Raw genomic sequence first — 20,155 nt, forward strand, 5'->3', positions numbered from 1 at the left:
GAGGTATAAATCGTTCATCATAAACAGATACAGAGATATCAAATTGTAGGTATACTGCCAAGCTGTACAGGTAGGTATGGATTTGTGGGTATAAAATTTGACCTAATTTTATCTTTTAGCATTTTGCTCTACGAGCCTTTCAGGACGTGCTATTGGAAATGTGCTAATTCCCACAAGGCGTGATAACCCGCTTGTTGTGTCCAGGTGCTTTGTTGTCAGAAATAATGGAGGTCGCCAATTAATTGAATTTTTTTAGAATGTAATTTTTTCTAAAAATGTACTACTTTAATGAAAAGACAAGGCAATGAAACTCTGGTGGATAAAAACTAATAAAGCATACCAGCCACAGCAAAATTCATTTTGCACATTTCGGGAATTTGGTTATCAAACTTATTTCCCAACTTTCCAGAGGTAAACACATCAGACATCAGACGGCATTAATTAGCATTTTTGTCAAAATTAATCCAAGTGTTGCTTTGACCAGGTTTGAAAAACAGATACAATAGTTTTAAATTTGGTGTTCAGGCAATAAGAATTTTGAGTTTGAGCTGCACGATTAATCATTAAAAGATCATGATCTCGATTCGACCCCCTAAACCAGGGGTTCCCTAACTTTTTTTCCTGCGCACCCCCTTCTATGTCCCAACCGGGTTGGCGCACCCCCAATCCCCATTTTAAAAAAAATCCAAAAAAGCTTTGTTTTCTCACCATAAATACTCATGTTTAATCATGCGCAAATAACCAAGGGCCGGTTGCACTAGCCGGACGTTAAGAAGTTGGGTGTAATAGTCCTACGTCGGGCTTAGCTACGTCCAACATTGTGAAAAATATTTACGCCTATTGCACCATCTGAAACTACGCTCAGCGTAGATGATGCGCGCCCCCGTGTATGCGTTTAACCACTGTGATATTTAGACGCCATTCGAGTTTACTGTGGTAAAAAACGTACACTTACTGCCGTCAGCTAATAGATGACATATGAGAGGTTTCCTCATGTTTACCAGTGCGTCACGTGCAGACCCATCAAACACATTAACGAAAGCCTTTACTGTTCGCACAAAAGGTGTATAATAGTTTGCAGATTCATTATAACAGCTCAAGTTTGAAACAAAATTAAATGAAAGCTTTTAATAAGTTCTCTACAGTAAGTATTTATGTATTTTATTATATAATTCATTGGCGGTCTCTTTACCATGCATGAAAACACATTGCTCGCGTATCCTGTGCCCACCCTTACAGAAAAAGCACATGTATTTCACATGTGCAAAACACATGTGCTCACATGTGCAAAACACATCTGCTCACATGTGCAATACACATGTGGCCACATGTGCAATACACATGCTCACATGTGCAATACACATGCTCACATGTGCAATACACATGCTCACATGTGCAATACACATGCTCACATGTGCAATACACATGTGGCCACATGTGATCACATGTGTGTGATTTTGCACATGTGAAATTTAATGTGTGAACACATGTTAAAATCACATGTGACACATGAAAACATGTTAAAATCACATGTAGAACATGTGTTTTGCACATGGGAAATGTGTGCTTTTGGAACACTTTTGTGTGAATCACATGTGAATTCCCATGTGAAACACATGAGATCACATGTGAAACACATGCAAAATCCCATGTGAAACACATGCAAAATCCCATGTGAAACACATGCAGATTCACATGTGAAACACATGCAAATTCACATGTGAAACACATGCAAATTCTCATGTGAAACACATGCAAATTCACATGTGAAACACATGCAAATTCACATGTGAAACACATGCAAATTCTCATGTGAAACACATGCAAATTCTCATGTGAAACACATGCAAATTCACATGTGAATCACATGGGCTCACATGTGAATCACATGTGAAACACATGGGCTCACATGTGAAGCACATGCAAATTCACATGTGAAGCACATACAAATTCACATGTGAAACACATGCAAATTCACATGTGAAACACATGCAAATTCACATGTGAATCACATGGGCTCACATGTGAAACACATGGGCTCACATGTGAAGCACATGCAAATTCACATGTGAAGCACATGCAAATTCACATGTGAAACACATGCAAATTCACATGTGAAACACATGCAAATTCACATGTGAAACACATGGGCTCACATGTAAAACACATGGGCTCACATGTGAAGCACATGCAAATTCACATGTGAAATACATGCAAATTCCCTTTCAATTTCACATGTGAAATGTGTGCTTTTGGAACATTTTTGTGTGAATCCCATGTGAAACACATGTGAAATTAGTGGATCACATGTGGCACATGTAAAAAAAATGGTCACCACATTATGCACATGTGATCACATGTGTTTCACATGGGATTCACACAAAAATGTTCCAAAAGCACATATTTCACATGTGAAATTTATTGTGTGAAAACATGTTAAAATCACTTGTGACACATGAAAACATGTTAGAATCACATGCAGAACATGTGTTTTGCACATGGGAAATGTGTGCTTTTGGAACACTTTTGTGTGAATCACATGTGAATTTCCATGTGAAGCACAAAAAATTGTCATCACATTATGCACATGTGATCACATGGGTTTCTCATGTGATCACGTATTTTTTTACATGTGAACTTGAGAGTTAAAGTATATAAAGTAGGCCATACAATTGCTTATCATAACCCAGGACTCAAACTCACCCTTTGACCCCAAGGGTAAGCTATAATCTTGCTAAGATGTCGGTGTTATAAAATAAAGGCACCATGATGTGACTTTGACATAAGACACATTTTACTGTAAGGAAAAACTGATTCAAATGGAGAATTTATTTGCAAACATACAGAAAATTATAAGAAGTATCCAAACATATTCATAAAAAAACAAGTATCAATAAAATGCTGTCCATACAACAACAACTGTATATCTGAGTGTGTGTGTATGTGAGAGAGAGAGAGAGAGAGAGAGAGAGAGAGAGAGAGAGAGAGAGAGAGAGAGAGAGAGAGAGAGAGAGATGTGTCTTCATGCATGTCCATTGTTAGAGATGTGTCTTTATGCATGTCCATTGTTATATGTGCATCAGTCCTCAGATTCTCTTCCAGCAGGCTCCCTGTTTTAGGATAAAAAAAATAAATAAAGATTAGAGCAATTCAAGCATCAGTCTCTCTCAGGGATGCTTAACGATTAATCGCGATTAATCGTTAGCAGAATAAAAGTTTTTGTTTAGATCATATATGTGTGTGAACTTTGTATAATACCTTTGTATAAATAAATGTACACACATGCATGTATATGTTTTAGAAATGTTTACATGTGTATATACATTTGTATATTTTTGTATAATTTATATTATATATAAATAGAAATACTTAATATATAAAAAAAAAATTCTTAAAATTATACATGAATGTGTTCATATTTATATATATAAATATTTATATACACAGTTTACACACATATGTGATTTAAACAAAAACTTTTATTCTGCTAACGATTAATCGCGATTAATTGTTTAGCATCCCTAGTCTCTCTTGATAGCATTTACTTTTTCTTTTTGAATTTCAGGATTAGCTGTTTTTAGTTGTATGGTCTTTGTAGGAATGGCCACTCGAATGTGGCATCGACAATCGATTATGAAACCATGATCGTGTGGGTTTATTTATTTTTTGTGGTTATGGCAGCATTTGGTTAGCATTACAACTTTTAAATATTGATTATGATGAACTATGCATGTGCATAATGAAACACCTGTTCTTGTCGCAGGTCCTGGCATATACAGGTAGATACAACAATAAAATGCTCACTACTGTTTCACCATGCGAGAATGCATGAGAAAAGTCAGGAATCGATCAAAAGAATCAAAATGCGTGCATCGTAACGAATCCCCGGTTCTTTAAAGTTTTAATCGGTTCTAAAATGAAACTGATTCTTCATACCCAACCCTAGTAAGTATTGTTATTTGTATTGGTGTATGATCTTACTCTGCACTTATGGCGCTTTTCCATTGCATAGTACCCCACGGTTTAGTTTAGTTTGGGTCGGGTCAGCTCACCTCACTTTGGCGTGGTTAGCTTTTCCATCGAGTTTAGTATCACTTCCTAGTGGGAGGGATTATAGGGGTGTCGTTATATTTGCGCTGCAGACTGTGACATCATACAAGTGAGAGCATCATTGTACATTTCCATACATTTATTATTTTCTCAGTCCGCCACAAAATTAAAATTGGCCACCACAAATAGATGTTTGCACATCGCGTTTATCACTAACGTTACCTCTGTCTCACATGACAGTTTCTGTTCAAACACCGCGGCGTCAGTCGACGGCGCTCCGCTGAGCCTCAATGAAGTTGCATTTAAGCATATAATGCTGAAGTGCTCGATGTGAATGTTCTGCCAAAAACTGCAAGTTTGGAAAAAACTGTTATGGTGTTCCTGATTCTCAACTTGTGGATGTTTTTCATCCCTAAAAGGGAGTTTGGGAACTTATAGCAGAGCACAGATGACAACATGTTTGCTCGAGACAGCGCAAGCTAGCACAGGTAAAGCTAATCTACATTATAGGATGACGCTATTTTCTCAGACCAATCAGTGATCTACAGTGTTTTCGCATCACGTTTGGTATCAGCTCGGGTCGCTTTGAACCCCAACCGAGGTGGTACGAAAAAAAGTATCGGGTACTATGTACTGCACCCAATGGAAAAGCTCCAAAAAGTAAGCAGACCCGACCCAAACTAAACCAAACCGTGGGGTACTATGCAATAGGGCTGTCACTTTTTATTCGATATTCGAATATGCATTCGAACATGACGTGAAATATCCGTATTCGAACTATAAATAAACCATCCGGTTCTTAAAATGCCATGGGTTGCTAGATATTCGAATATATTCGGATACATTGCATGATATTCGAAACCGTTCGAATTTGATTTTTCTCAAAAGTGACAGCCCTACTATGCAATGGAAAAGCAACATTAGAATAGGAATGTAATAGTTAAAAAGAATAATATTTGTGTAAACAAGTTGGTAAACTATAATTTGCCCAAAACTCACAATATTGTAACATCCTTACCTATTACTAGCTTCACTTTCTCTGTCAGGACTCTGTCTTTGTTCACCAGTGGTCCCTTTTTTCCCTGTGACGGAGCATGTTGTCATTTTTTCTAAGGTGGAAATGGAGTCCATCACAGTTCTGGTGAGTTTCTTGTAATTCTCACACTTTTGGGCATAATCCAAGGTGACTGGGTTCAATTTAGTGACAGATGTGTTCTGTAAAGATAAAAAAACATAATCCTATATTAACAGGCCAGCCCACCTTGGAAAAATATTTTAAATACAATAGTGTAACAACTAAAGGGACAGATGACCCCAAAATAAACATTATTTACCAATTTACCATTATGTCAATCTTCAATATTGTGAGTAAAACCTTACATTCTGTTCATCTTTCAATCTGTTTATATTACTAGGTATTATAGAAATACCTTTCTTTGTGTTCCACAGAGTAACATAAGTGTATGGAATTGAAACGACATAAGGGTGAGTAAATGACAACAGAATTTTCTTGTAAGGGTGGACTTTGCCCTTAAAGGCCTGGAGAACTTTGTAGAATCTTTTGTTGCCCTGAAAGTAATAAGAACAAAACCTATGCTTCTTTAATTTTGCTCAGTACAACTAAGAGACAAACAAAGAATTGTGTTTTGTTTTCTCTTAACTTTTACTGCCTGTCTAAAATATACTTTTTTTGCACATTAAAGCAGGGGTGCCCAAACTTTTTTCTACCAAGGGCCAAAAATCCAACTTGACTAAGAGCCGAGAGTTTAAAGTAAATGTTGCTGTGTTATATATAGGGATGGGTATCGTTAAGGTTTTAACGGTATTACTACCGATACTGCTTAACGGTCCGGTACTTTAACGGTATTCTTATCGGTACTTTGGCCAATGTTAACATTTGATCATGAACCTATGTTCACATGATTAAGTTAATTATGTGTCTGCATTTCATCATTACAAATTAATTTCTGGATATCATTTCTAAATAATATACATATATTTGTTAATGCACCAGCGTGAAAGCTGCAGAAATAATACTCTAAATAAGATATTTATATGTAGGGTATTTTTTAAACTAACTTGAAGTGCTGAGCATTTAGCCAAATAAATGTTTACATACTGATTTTTCTTTATTTAGGATTTTAAAACAAGTAGAAAATATGTTGAATGCATAACGTCATTTCTCCCAAAAGAAATCAACAGAATTTTAACGTAAGGTAAGCAAACCAATTAGGGAGATGGTACATTTATATTAAATAAGGTGAACAACGTTGATTCAACATAGCATACATGCCTGACAGGCGCGGTGGGCGCGTGCAGCAGGTGACGCAAATTATAGGTCCTCCGAGGTTTAGACCGTCTCATTTCAGTTCTCTTCGCGGACTTCTGAGGCTGCCACCTTGAAAGACCAAGTGCTCACCTTGTAAGGTTGCATGCTTAGAAGGTCGCAGCCCTTGAATTGGGACAGTTTCTGACTGCACGTAATGCACTTCTGAAAGATGCTTTGACAGATTGCTTGTGTTTCCGCCCTTACATGCAAACATCTTGTTGAACTTACCTGTATGACAACGAGCGTTGTCTGCATCAACTCTAGTGAAGTATAACCACACTTTTGAACATTTTCCTCTATCCGCCATCGTCACTCTTTGAATAAAGCGGGAGTTGTGTGCTGTTGTACATTTGCGTGTGGCCGTGCGCCACGCTCGTTGTGTGTGACCGACAGCTTCCGCGGCGCGCATGAGAGATCTCTGATCTCACAGGCAAACGTCTTGATTTTATCGCAAATTAGAAATGTTTGGTGAGATAAAATGTGCACGAAAACATTATTAAGCAAGAATACATAGTACATTTATTTTAATTTTTTTCTCCAGGACCGAAAGCAGAACCGATAGCTTCAGATCTTACTGATACTACGGTCTTTCATAATTTAGCCCCGGGGCCAGTTTAATACCGGGTTTCGGTACCCATCCCTAGTTATATATTAAAATTAAAGTTGCCCTGATTCTCCTAATTTATAAATTTCTAATATTTAAAAAAATAAGCAAACATTACTTTGTTGCCAACAATTTCCCGATACGGTACATATCCAGATACAATGCCACGATACGATGCACATCACAATACTATAATATTTTGAATAACATTTTGTTCAGAATTTAGTTACATTATTATTATTATTATCTGTTTATTATACATTGAATAAGCAGTGTTGTAACTGTTGTGTGTTTGACATTCATTTATTAGCTTTTGGGGTAATTCGTAGAAATACTTTAAGTAATACCTAAATAAAGTTTTTTTTAAAGCAGATTTACAAATATAGTGCCTTACTCTAAGCATTATATTTGTCTCTCATTTAATTATTCTATATCTATGAATATATGTATACAAATGCAGTCAAACCTAATACTACTGTATTTAATAGAAGTTTGCAAGTTGTGCAGACCCGTGCGCCCTTTAACTTTAACTCTACATATTCCGCGAGTCATATGCGTATTTTCGATCAACAGCGATTCGTCATGCTACCTTCAAAAGTGCATCCGAATCGATACGGAAGGTGAGGTATATATGCGCGCATCGTCAGGCGTTCATGACGATGTATCTTCGTATCAATATTTTGAACACAGCACTACTGTTTATGCATAACTAATACAGTTTTATTTTCAAAGGTAACTGAGAAAATAATTTTGCCAATCATTTTTACATTTACATTTTCCTTTGTCTGTGTGCCACTCCCTCGACCTCCCCATTATTAGCCTATAGTGCAGGGTACCTGAGTTCGTTGAGTTTCGTGATGCACACCTTCAAGTATCCATGTACATTAAAAATAAATGTATTCATTTTAATTCCTTGCATTTAATTTCAATTTACATTTTTGTAATGTACAAATAAAACAAAAAAAATTACATTTTAAAAACTGTTTAATTAGAAATATGAACATCTGCGTCAATGATGTTTCCTTATCTCACGTGGCATGACATGCCAAATTAAAGGTCATTGGCCCTAGTTTGGGCACCTCTAAATTAAAGGGATAGTTCCCCCCAAAATGGTCATAATTTACTCACTTTAATGTTGTTACAAACCTGGATACATTTCTTTGTTCTGATGAACACAAAGGAAGATATTTTGAGTAATGTTTGTAACCAAACTGATCAGAGGCCCCATCGACTTCTAGTATTCTTTTTCCTATTATGGAAGTCAATGGGGCCTCTGATCAGTTTGGTTACAAACATTACTCAAGATATCTTCCTTTGTGTTCATCAGCACAAATAAATGATGCAAGTTTGTAACAACAGGAGAGTGGGTCAATTTCCCTAATTTTATTTTTGGGTGAACTATCCCTTTAAGCAAGTGAATGTAAACAAAACAGGTTCTGTTTTATTTGGCTTACCTTTCATTGCTTTGCAGTTGAGTGTGAATCATCCACTATCTGAAAAAGAAGTGTATGGAGTGTTGAGGTCAGCAGTATTTTAAATAATGATTATGAAAAATTGCACATCTATCAGCTGTTTACAAACCCAGGTATTGCTAGGGCAGGAGTTTTTTAACGGTATGATAGCTAGTACCCCATATGATAAAGTTTTAGCGAAAGACCCGTTTCCTAAAGCTTTTATCCATATTTTGTAAAGAAACATTGTAATTATGTTTTCAGCAATTTTTTTACAAACTCAAATACTTTGCTACTACTGTGTATACGTTTACCATTTTTGATTTGTCTTTTCCCTTGAAATTTGCTGGGGAATCTCTTACTGTACGTTCACACCGCCGCCGACTTGAGCTTCCAAAGTTACCGGAAGTCATTCATTTACAATGAAAGCTGACTTCTATCAGCTGCAAGGAGCGTCAAATCCATCGGCGTCGCGTTTTGAGCGACCAGAGCATCAATCAAAAAGTTGAAAGAAGCTCAACTTTATGGTAATGAGGTATGACGGGGTTCAGCGGCAAGCAGCAGCAAAACACCATCGGAATATAGCCTAGACATTCTTCGCTAGCTGATTCCGAAGAAACATTTCATGGTGACAAAGACTTCAGAGCGGCCAAAGCGTCAACAAGCTTCCACGTACTTATTGACAAATGTCCTTGACCAGGAGGCCTGAGCTTTTTTGGAAGCTCAAGTCGGCAGCAGTGTTAACGTACAGTTAGACCACAACCTGAGGGACCCCAGTTTGAAAAAACCGTGCTCTAGTGGACCAAACTGTCTATTACACAATGGCTCTGTTTACATGCACAAAATTTTGTCAATCCGACTGAATTTAATACGATTGAAAGTTACGACGATACAGTTTACATGCACCCTAAACACTGCAATCTGATTTAAATGTTCGTTTACATGTACATTATATAGAGTCCGAACCGACAGTCTGCACAAGCACACCGCCAGCGTTGCCAGACTCGCATATCAAAACCATCCGAATGGATGTTCAAAACTAGCCCAAAAGCCCACAGACTATTCACAGCCCAAATACGAAGAACTAAGCAACGAAATAATTTAATCTTTAACCCGCAGAAAAAACAACTGCTGGAAACAGTTTAAACAGTAGCCCAAATCTAAACTCGAAAAAAAGCAGAGGACTTGGCCACGCTACGCTGTGGACAGCATCTCTCGTCGAGTTCACGCTTTATCTCTGGATAAAAGTTAAAACTGAGTTAGAAAGTTGTTCTTAAGAAGTTTTCAGATATAGGTAATGAAAACACACATTTTAAAAGGCACAACGCTATATTAATTACTTTAAGTAGCCTAATGTTTTAAAAGTACACATAAACGCTGCAGAATTTAGTACATTGCGTGCACAGCGTGTGACCCTATTAACGTTACGTGATGCATTACCTTGTTGTTGCATGTTTCTGTGACGAGAATCATGTGATATAAGAGGTAAATATAATACTTGAACTTGGAGCACAAATGTTCAGCGCATTTGCACAATGTATTTTTGCATCCGATTTAGAAAATACTATGATTCACGCGTTTACATGCATACTTTTCTCCTGCTGATCGGATCACAGATCGGAGTACACCACTTCAATACGATCCAATTTGCATCCGATCGTCCTCAATCATATTGATTAAGGTGTTTACGACTTTTCAATACGATTGAGCCATCAATATGATTACAAACGGATTATTTGGTTGCATGTAAACGTCCCTAATTTGGGGTGATACCGGGTTGCATATTCACCTTATGGTTTGAAGGAGTCTCATCCTCTTCGTTATCATCTTCCTCACGAGCAAATGTAGCCTTACAAAACACCAAAGCACATTTAAAAGGACAGAGGACACATGAGAGTAATATATGAAAAGATATAAGAAAAGAGACAAAATGAGAGCATGACAACGGAAATGTATTAAATATTTAATTTGAAGGACAATATCTCTCAATTATATCATAACATACCATTTGTTTTGATGTCCACATTTTGTGTGTCTTTAACCACTGACTGGTACTCTGCCTTTTTTTGTCCAAGGCTCTCTGTATTGAAGTAAAGCAAAAGTGATTATACAACAGTATCTTGCAGAGTATAAAATAATAACATAAATGAAAGCATCAAAATATTTATAGACTTTCCTTTTTAATAAAGGAAATTTATTTGTTAAAAATAAGTTAGCTGATTAACTTAAACCTATTTCTGTCAGATGAACTTTCCTGTCAGTAAGGAATCACCTCAAAAATACATTGTTGTAGATATTTTTGCTATCAAACGACATTGTTTTTTAACAACTTTACTCACAGGTTGTGGTTTTATCACGTGTATCAATTCGGAGATCGGTCCTATCAGACTGCTGTGCAAGCGCTGGTCTGAGTTCAGTTTAAGGCGCGTTTTGTTATATTTCCCATTTATGTTAGCTCAACATTTAAAAATAGCAGTCTGCGTAGCATGTTAAACATGACTTATCAAATAAATATGTTTACCATGAGGCGACTTAAAACCTATAAAAGTTAAATAAACGAATTAAATGAAATTCACTTACCGTTCACGTTGAGTATTTGTGCTGGAAACGCTTTCCAACCGCCTTTAGGCGGTTTGTTCCTCGTTGTCCACAAGACCAACCGTCTTTGGGTCACTTAACATTTATTGTCCTTCGCATATTTATCCAAACCAACTCTTACATGGTTTTCTTTTATCCATTTAATGAGCAAGGTTCAACTTTCTCGTCTTATTTACCTCAGACAGCAAGTTGCAACGGATAAAGAGCGCGAATCACATTAAACCAGATCAACTGACAGACGTACAACGTCAAAGTTCCGCGAGAGCGATTTGAAAGCAGACTCCTCGAATCGCTTTCGCGATACTTTGACGTCATCGTCAGCCTGTCAGTTCTTTTGGCGCCGTATGAAGTCGAAAAAGCCTTTTGACTGGATGATCTGGATGAATGAATACGACAGACTGTAAAAAAAAGATGAATACACAGAACAGATTGGAACCGCCTAGAAAAAAAGAGGAGTGTGTGCGCGTGTGTGCGTGTGTGCTTGCGCATGCTCACTGGGATTGGTTAAATGCGGATCAATATACCCCTTATTTGCACAGCAGAGCCATCAAATAATTCTGTGTTCCTTGGATATGCAAGTTTGCAATTAATGCATATTTTTTTCATGCATATTTTTTTCATGATAATGCACTGTAACAGGGTGGCTTTTTTCCAGGTTGATGATGACAAGGTGATGACACAAAGGAGCTTCCATTGCCTTTATTGCAACTAGGACTGACAATAATGTCTGCAAACCCTTCTCCAAATATTAAGTCTTATTCTATTACAACATTGCCACCTGCCAGCAACCAAATATCTGTTTAAAAATATGTTGTCAATTTTTGTAAATAGATCATTTTGTCAAAATAAAGATTAAAAAAATCTGCCACCACATTTGTGTGTATATTGCCTTTATGCAGATTTCAAATGTATTTATATAATTTATCATTGGAACCAAAGTACACATTATCACACTTGTTGATGCACAGTAAAGCCGAAAGTTGATGTTTACGCAAACATTAGCCTACTTGTGGTTTGGTAACATGTGATCCACATGTTGAAACTATTGCATTATATAAGACATTTCTCACATGTGCTTTATGTTATAACATGTTCCACATGTGCGCTATTATGTTGCAGCATGTGGTGAGATGTTGTTCACACGTGGTAATATTGTCCACATGTGAGCACATATTTTCCACATGTGAGCATAAATTGTCCACATGTGAGCACATATTGTCCACATGTGAGCACATATTGTCCAGATGTGAGCACATATTTACCACATGTGAGCATAAATTGTCCACGTGTGAGCACATGTTGTCCACATGTGATAACATGTGATAACATGTGGTCACATGTGACCACATGTGAACAACATGTGAAAAACATGTGAAATGCATGTGCTTTTTCTGTAAGGGCATGTCTCGTCACATTTCATTATTTCTATTTTTGCCATAAAAAAGTCTCTCTCTCTTGGTCCCTCTCCTCCTTCGTGACTAACAACTTTATCATAAGACGTCCCACATGACAGTTTCCCTGATTTCAGTCAGTTAAGCATATTTATAATATATATGGAATGAATGAAACTAGTTGGCACGCATATAGCGGCTGCAGTGCATAACAGAAGAGCAGTGCGTAGAAAAAGACAGCAGCTGTCTTCTACGTTTCTATCAAAAACTAATAAATTATAGTTTTTTATTTAAAATAAAAGCGATTACAAAGGAAATGTTTACTGTTCATTTTTTTATTTATTTATTGTATGGAAAAATCCCACTTAAAGAAAAAGACCGCCATTACATTTTTCCTCTCGTGCACCCCCTGGTGGCAGCTCGCGTACCCCTGGGGGTGCGCGTACCACACTTTGGGAATCCCGGGCCTAAACGATCTTAATCCAGTCCATTTCGACGATTCAGGTAATTATCTTTTAAGGAGGAAAGACGCAGTTTTTTTATTTATTAACATTATGCCAGTAACAATTGACATTTGAGAACATAGTATTATACAAAAATAAGAACAAACATTCTGTTATGAGGGATTTACAATAATAATAAAAATAAATAATAATAATAATAAAGAAAAATAAATAAAGAAAATAAGGAGGAAAGACAGTCTCGTCAGTTGTCTCAACAACACGCAATCACAGCGGCTGCAATGACGTCTTGACATCACATTTATTATTGCGCAAGCCAGATGTACTTGTGTTCGCTCCACTGGTAAAGCGGATGCTTTTACCAAGAAGTTAGATAGAGAGAAACTTAAGAGAATAAGTAAGGCAGAGCAATGCGCAGATACGTCCGACAAGAACTTTGACGTTGTTTTAGTACCAAAAAGAGGATCTTATTCTGGATCTTATCCCTTCCAAAAGGATTTCTATCACAGGGGAAAACATTTGGCTGCGTCCAAATAACCACACTTGCTGTCTTTGCACTTGACCACTTTACAAGTTACATTACGTTTTCCTGTATTTGGTCCAAGTGTAGTGGGCGTGAAGATTAAGCGTGCATGTACATTTATTCACCCGATGGACGTTCATGCCACCAGTGAGAGCATCAAAAAATGCTTGAATGCATTCTCTGGAATCTTTCTCTCATAAGCGAGGGTTTCTGCCTTTCAATTGGTTGCCGCCGAACCACGTCATAGCTCATTACCATAAAGTAATGTTAATCCATGTCTACTTAAAATGTATATTTAAATTTTTTTCTTTAAATAAAATGAATACATAAACACAATTAACATTAACTGAAATGAAAGATTATCTACACTAAACTTTCAGAAGCATAATTCTTCGCACCTGTAAAAACTAATGTCAAACTAATGTTCAGGGGTTGTACATCTTTAAAATTAACAAAGTTCATGAGAATCGTGATCTTTATTTTAAGCAAAAGAATTGTGATTCTCATTTTATACAGAACCGTGCAGCTCTATTTTGAGTCAGATCTCAACGCAATCTACTAAGAGCAGCGCAAATTAGTTCAGGGTCGCAAATAAGCAGAGCTGATGATGTGGGGGTGATCTGCTCACGCCTGATGCGCTTGAGTTCAGCACCACGGACATAGCAGATGAAAATTCGGGATGTGAAATCACAGCTAACAAAGCCAAAGTATTCTACACTGAAAAGAACCAAAAGTACAAGAAGTTTTGAAACACCTGGTATTGTATGACTTCTCCTCCTGGCTTGGCAAACAATATTTTTGAATAATATGTTTTTCTGGAATTACAAATTAACTTTTACGTGTGGAAAAAATCCTCTGCCTTGTACTGACTCTGCCACATCTCCTTTTATCAGCTACAATTGCAGCTATTTCAGGCGTAAAATGATTTTAGACATGCTTTCTTTTGGTTTTAAATAATGGCGCAAATACCAGTAACATCATGCGCAAACATTAGTAAATCGCATTGCGTGAATCATTTAAATAATCTCCTCCTCTGGAAGGGAAACTCCTAGAAATGCATATGCAAAAAGGTCAGTGGCAAAAATAACTAGATCACACCTTTTCAGCACTAATTATCCGCTGTGCGCCTTTAGTAAATCCCGACAGTCGTTATTTAACGCCAAAATGATGGTGTGCGCAAGCTGTTAGTAAATCTGGCCCTTAGTGTTAAAAATATAGATACCAGAAATTGTGTTTTTTTTCTATTCATTAGATTTTTTAATATATATTTATTTGGTCTTTTTATTTTATTTGTTTTTTTATTTATTTATTTCTCTGTTTTTTTTGTAAAAGAGGGAAAAATTACACTTTGAAACAACTGAATACAATTTATATTTAAAACACAGCATGTAATTGCTCATACTTGTATTTGTTAAAACACTTTGAGATTGTAATGAGCATTATGTAAATTGAAATATACTGTGTGATTGTACTGAAATGAATTATCAAAAAAAAAAAACATAAAATAAAAAAAAATATTGATGCACTGTAAGTCACATTGAATAAAGGTGCAATGCATAAATTAAAGATAATGCAACTGGATTGACCAAAAAATACAGATTACCACAACGTTGTATATAATGCATAAACCATCTTTTGTTAAATTTGAAGCAAAACATGTTATGCAATGCATGTAACAACATGCCAAACATGTAACAAATTATATACTCCCCCTAATATCAAGCAATGCATGCATTTATAATGCATTTTGCACAGATAGGGTTTTACGGGGGGGATCCAGCATTTTAAAGTAGTCCTTATACGAACCATATATTTTCTGACAGTAATGACATAATGCTAATAGACTTACACTAATTGGGTTGTCCGTTGTATTTGCTCTGCCGAGAAGCGTCGTTATCCAACGCCGAAAATAAAGCTGCTTATTCACTGTCATAGTTAACATGCTAAAGCCTAAAGCATTGTTAAATAGCATCTCTATTACCTAATTAGCCCATTGAGGGCAGCTGGCCCCAACACAAACATCATTAGAGAGGGCCAGTGAAGGAATTGGCTGCTGTCAGAAAGCTGTCCTCTATGACCTCATCGAGCGCTCCACTTCTCTCTCTCTCTCTTTCTGTGAGCTGATGACAAAGGTCTCAGTCTGGCCTTTTTCACCGCCTGCTTGAAGGCTTTTCCACCGGTGAACCCCTCAGTCGTGGCTTTGTCATGTTGTCAACAGAGTGGCCACGGTCCCTCATCTCCCACCAGCCAATCAATACTGGATTAACATTAGTGAGAGCCACAGCGCCACGCCACCCCACTCAAAATGTTGCAAAATCAATGTTCTTATGGGAAATGTTGAAAAGAGGTGTGTGAGTCCATTTCACGTGTTTATGTGACTACAAAAGCCATAGGAGAACACCGGTGCGCAAAGACAGAGAGGGCTGTGTCCTGTTATTCATTATGGACCATATTGTGGTTTGGGCACGGGGTGTTACTTTGTAATCCAACGATACAGAGCTGCATAAAAAATACTCTCTAGAAATGTATACATTTATTACACAAAATAAAGTAAAATACAAGAAGAAATGGATGCTTTTACCTAACACCACCAGTTCGGCGCCAAAGTAAATGACTCCGTGTTTGTTCTCGGCCACACACTGATATATGCCGGCATCCGAGAGGTTTACAGAGCTGATGGTCAGCGCTCCGTTCTCTATGTGCATCCTGTCCTGTGACACAGAGGGACAGAGATGCTGGTCAAAGCATATTTAAATATAAACCATGCCTGCAGCTTAAACAAAAAATACTGAATTGATTGTATAATCAATAAAAGCTTTGTTATATTCACATATCAAAGTGATGCACTGCCTGTCCAAATATTATAATGCGATTTGCTCCCATATTCCTCGCTCTGCTTGCTGGTGTGCAGGGAAACAAGCCCTGGTTAAATGTGCGTTTCCATTTAAGATTTGAGCAAAACTTAAGCGTTATTTTCTAAATGTCGACAAAAAAAAAACTATTGTAAATTTCTAATAAGCAATAATGTGTCTAAAACGTAATTTTGTTGTCTTGCGATAAGTCATTCTAACAGGGATGCAAACTCATCAGGGGTGAAAAAGGCAACAAAGACAAAAGGTATATATATATATATATATATATTTATTTATATATACAGTGACTTCGGTTATCCCTTACATGACCTGGGACTTTACCGCACATGATGTTTCTTGTGTCTTTGCAATTTCTGTCAAGGCAAACAAACTAACGCGCCTTCATTTGTTGCTTAGTAATGCGTAAAGCGCACAGCCAATGTTGCCAGATTCGCGTATCAAAACCAGCCCAATGGACATTCAAAACTAGCCCAAAAGCATCTAAATGACTATTCACAGACCACAAACCCGCAGAAAAATATCAACTCACTGAAAAAGTTTAAAAGTAGCCCAAATCTGTAGCCCACAAAAAAGCAGATGACTTGGCAATGCAGCACACAGCATCTCTTTTCGAGTTCACGCTTTACCTTATAAATTTACATAGTAAAAGTTGAGTTGAACAAAGTTGTTCTTAAGAAGTTTTCAGATATAGGCAAAGAAAACACACTTTTCAAAAGGCACGACGCTATTTTATTGCTTCATATAATGTTATAAAAGACATGAAAGCTGCAGAATATACAGCATGTGACCCCATAACATTAATAATGTGTTGTGAGTTGAGTATGCATGCTCAATCTGCACAGACTGCTTAAACTTCGGCAGAAAATAAGGTGACTATAAATTGTAAACCATTACCCGCCAAACTTGTTTTGATTTGACATCATTATCACAATAGCTGGACATGATTTTCGTAATTTCATTCCCTGCGGACACCCCCCAACCCCCATTTTCAAAAACTCATCGGATCTAGACCTATTTTGGATCCAAAACGACGAATTTCGCCGAAAGGTGACAAGTTTGCACCCCGTTCTAAAAGCCATGGCGATGGGTGTGTTCGACTTCATAGGGCGCTGTGCAGACCGACATGCAGATGACATCAAACTACAGCGAATAGTGCTACAGTAAAAAGTATTTTTGTGATATACGGGGGTTTATGCGAAATTGCTGTGCATTTTATCCATTGGCTATTTTAATTTGCGTAATTTGAAGTGTAATGGAAATGCCGCTACTTTAAAAAATAAAGGTGATACAAAGGTTTCTTACAGCAATGCCATAGAAGAACCATTTTTGGTTCCTCAAAGAACCATTTAGTCAAAGGCTGATAAAAAGAATGATTATTTCTTAACCTTTTTCCACTACCATGAACCTTTTGTGAATCAGAAAGGTTCTTCGCCAAAAGTGGATCTTTTATGGCATTGTGTAGTACCTTTATTTTTTATTTTTTGTGTTAACACTGGAAAAGCTGCATTTAAGCATATATTGTGTACAGTGTGTTTACCATAGATTGTAAAAATTTGTACGTAGTGCCCGTGACGTCACCATAGGTTTGTGAAGAGCTCGCGGATAACCAAAAATGGGTAATGAGGCAGGACGTGGGTGAAGCTGAGGTGGCCGCAGAAACCACGCCTTTCTAGCTCGATTCTAGTGACAGCAGTGGCAGTTCACCTGTCACTCAAGTGGCCACACCCCAGTTATGCAGTAATTTAAGGCAAAAAAAATCGCTATATAGACCAAAAACACGTTTTGTACCAGGCTGAAAACATTATTTTCAACTCTAAAGTTGGACATTTTAACATGGGGGTCTATGGGAATTGTCTCCTTTTGGAGCCATACTTCCGTATTGGCTTCATCAAAGAGATCACAAGTTTTCCCCCCTGTGTTTACGCATACTTTTGAATGTGCAAAGAGGTGGCTTAAATGTATTTACACTGGAACAACAAGTGATGGAAACAATGCAACCCTCGGTCAGATGCTGATTCTCGTGCATAGTTGACAAAAACAAGACGCTTAATAACCATCATTACAGAGCTCCCGCAGCAAAAGCAAATTAAAAAAGTAAATGTTTAAGATAGCAAGTTAACATGATATAAAGTTACACATTATTTAACAGAGATCCAATGTTGAAGAGAGTGCAAATGTATGCAAATTTTCATATACAGTACAGCAAGTGACCCTGTCTGTGACAACCCATCCTATATAATGCAAAGCACATTCTGTTAAAATATAACCTTAATATCTTTAAAGAGTAACTAAACCTTAAACAAACTTTTTTTAGTTAATGATCTGTACGAATGATGCTTAATTAGTGCTGTTCATTGATTTTAGTAATTTTTTTGACATTTGGATAAAGTGTTTCAATACTACAATATATGGTGTAAAAACGTCTGAGTGCTGCCCTCTTCAGGTTGAACGGTGGCTACTGCAGTTGAATTTTCCCATTGGATGTTGGGTCCAAAAAATGACTCGTGACGTAAGCAGGTTCAAGCTCACCACGCCCTTGTTACGATCTCACCACACACTTGATACGAGCTTAGTTTGTCCCCTCTATCTTCGTTGGGATCTGCCCACTTTTCCTGCATTTTTCAAATATTGCCAGTGGGTGGAGTCAGGCTCTGACCAGGGGTTTAGTTACCCTTTAATATACTGACTAAGGTCATGTCAAAGATTGAAATCAAACTTGATGCTCCTAATCTCATCATTAGAATACAAACTTTAGCCTGGCTTACACAGACAGGGTCACAAATGATGTCATTACTTGTGAATAACCAGTGCTTGGCTCGTAGGGACGCTGACCGGCTCTAGTTGAATTTTACCTCGACTGGGAGTAGTTCTCCATTCTTCAGCCAGCTGTATGAAGGCTTGGGTTTGCCATTGGCCTTACACTCCCAAAAAAGTCTCTCTTCAATTGACAAAGCAGTGTCTCGCATCGTCTGCACCCACTGAGGCTTTGCTGAGGAGACAAAAGTACATCAATTATTTTTCTTAAGTCTTGTCTGGGAAACCACCCAGACAGGATATATGAGCAACCATTTAAAACATTATGGGGTGCTCTCCCAGACAGGACTTAAGGCTAGTCCCAGACTAACTTAAATGTTAGTGATATCTTGATCGAAAACAACTTCCTCTGACATATCTTAAAATGTATCAGTGCAAGTGTTGTGTCTCGAGGAATAAACCAGTAAGGTTTCTTTTAAAAATGACTTAAAAATCCTTTTTATAATTTATCTAAGGCCTAGTCCTGGCTTTAACTAATCCCTGTCTGGGAAATCTTCCCTTTGTGTTACAGCTGCATGTTAATTCTTTAGATATATTAATACCCCAGTACACAACACCATTACCTACAGCATCGTGGTGGTTAATGAAGATCTTATAAATGTTAATTTGGGGCGTTTAGTTTTGCAGTGACATATGTACAATCTTTTATTCAAAGTAAGGTAAGGTTGATTGAGTTCTCGCCAATAAAAGGTGACAGGTTTACAGTCTGATACTGGATTAATAATGGGACCCTCATATGGTTCAACCATTGACATCCAGACCTTCTGCATTGCTGATTTCGACCATTCGCACAAGGTTCAAGCTCAGATGTCTACAGATGGACCATCAATCAGCTAAAACATGTTTTTGTGGCAACTAAGCACTTAATTGATTGGTCAATGTCACATACGGATTGGCTCATCAAGAAAACCGATCAGCCTTTACTGTGTTTTGCCAGGAATTAATTAAATCCAGAGACTGTTGTTAAAGCATCTATAAAATGCACAAGCTTGACCAGCCTTGCAACTTTTTTGTTTTTCTCCGATTCTATCACCACCTTTTCTCAAAGAGCTTGGCAAACT

The 20,155-nt window shown here is 37.3% G+C and overlaps 1 protein-coding gene and 2 long non-coding RNA genes across 3 annotated transcripts in view; 1 reads left to right on the top strand and 2 right to left on the bottom strand.

The window, feature by feature from the left end:
* Positions 1 to 20,155, bottom strand: part of cntn3a.2 (contactin 3a, tandem duplicate 2) — a 134,710-nt gene that overhangs the window by 56,837 nt on the left and 57,718 nt on the right. The window contains exons 9-10 of the mRNA XM_065286248.2: positions 19,133 to 19,269; positions 15,989 to 16,118 (exon numbers count right to left, since the gene is read on the bottom strand). Coding sequence (XP_065142320.1) covers positions 15,989 to 16,118; positions 19,133 to 19,269 — 267 coding nt within the window. The remainder of the gene's footprint in view (positions 1 to 15,988; positions 16,119 to 19,132; positions 19,270 to 20,155) is intronic.
* On the bottom strand, positions 2,465 to 11,641 carry LOC135775774 (uncharacterized). Its single transcript, XR_010543936.2, has 5 exons — positions 10,440 to 11,641; positions 10,224 to 10,283; positions 8,438 to 8,476; positions 5,069 to 5,265; positions 2,465 to 3,110 (listed from the first exon to the last, which is right to left on the bottom strand). It is a non-coding gene; the product is annotated as an uncharacterized lncRNA (long non-coding RNA).
* Positions 3,809 to 12,269, top strand: LOC135775775 (uncharacterized). Its single transcript, XR_010543938.2, has 4 exons — positions 3,809 to 3,945; positions 5,097 to 5,191; positions 5,500 to 5,535; positions 11,688 to 12,269. It is a non-coding gene; the product is annotated as an uncharacterized lncRNA (long non-coding RNA).

This window comes from Paramisgurnus dabryanus, chromosome 21 (genome assembly GCF_030506205.2).
Source record: "Paramisgurnus dabryanus chromosome 21, PD_genome_1.1, whole genome shotgun sequence".
Taxonomy (NCBI): Eukaryota; Metazoa; Chordata; class Actinopteri; order Cypriniformes; family Cobitidae; genus Paramisgurnus; species Paramisgurnus dabryanus.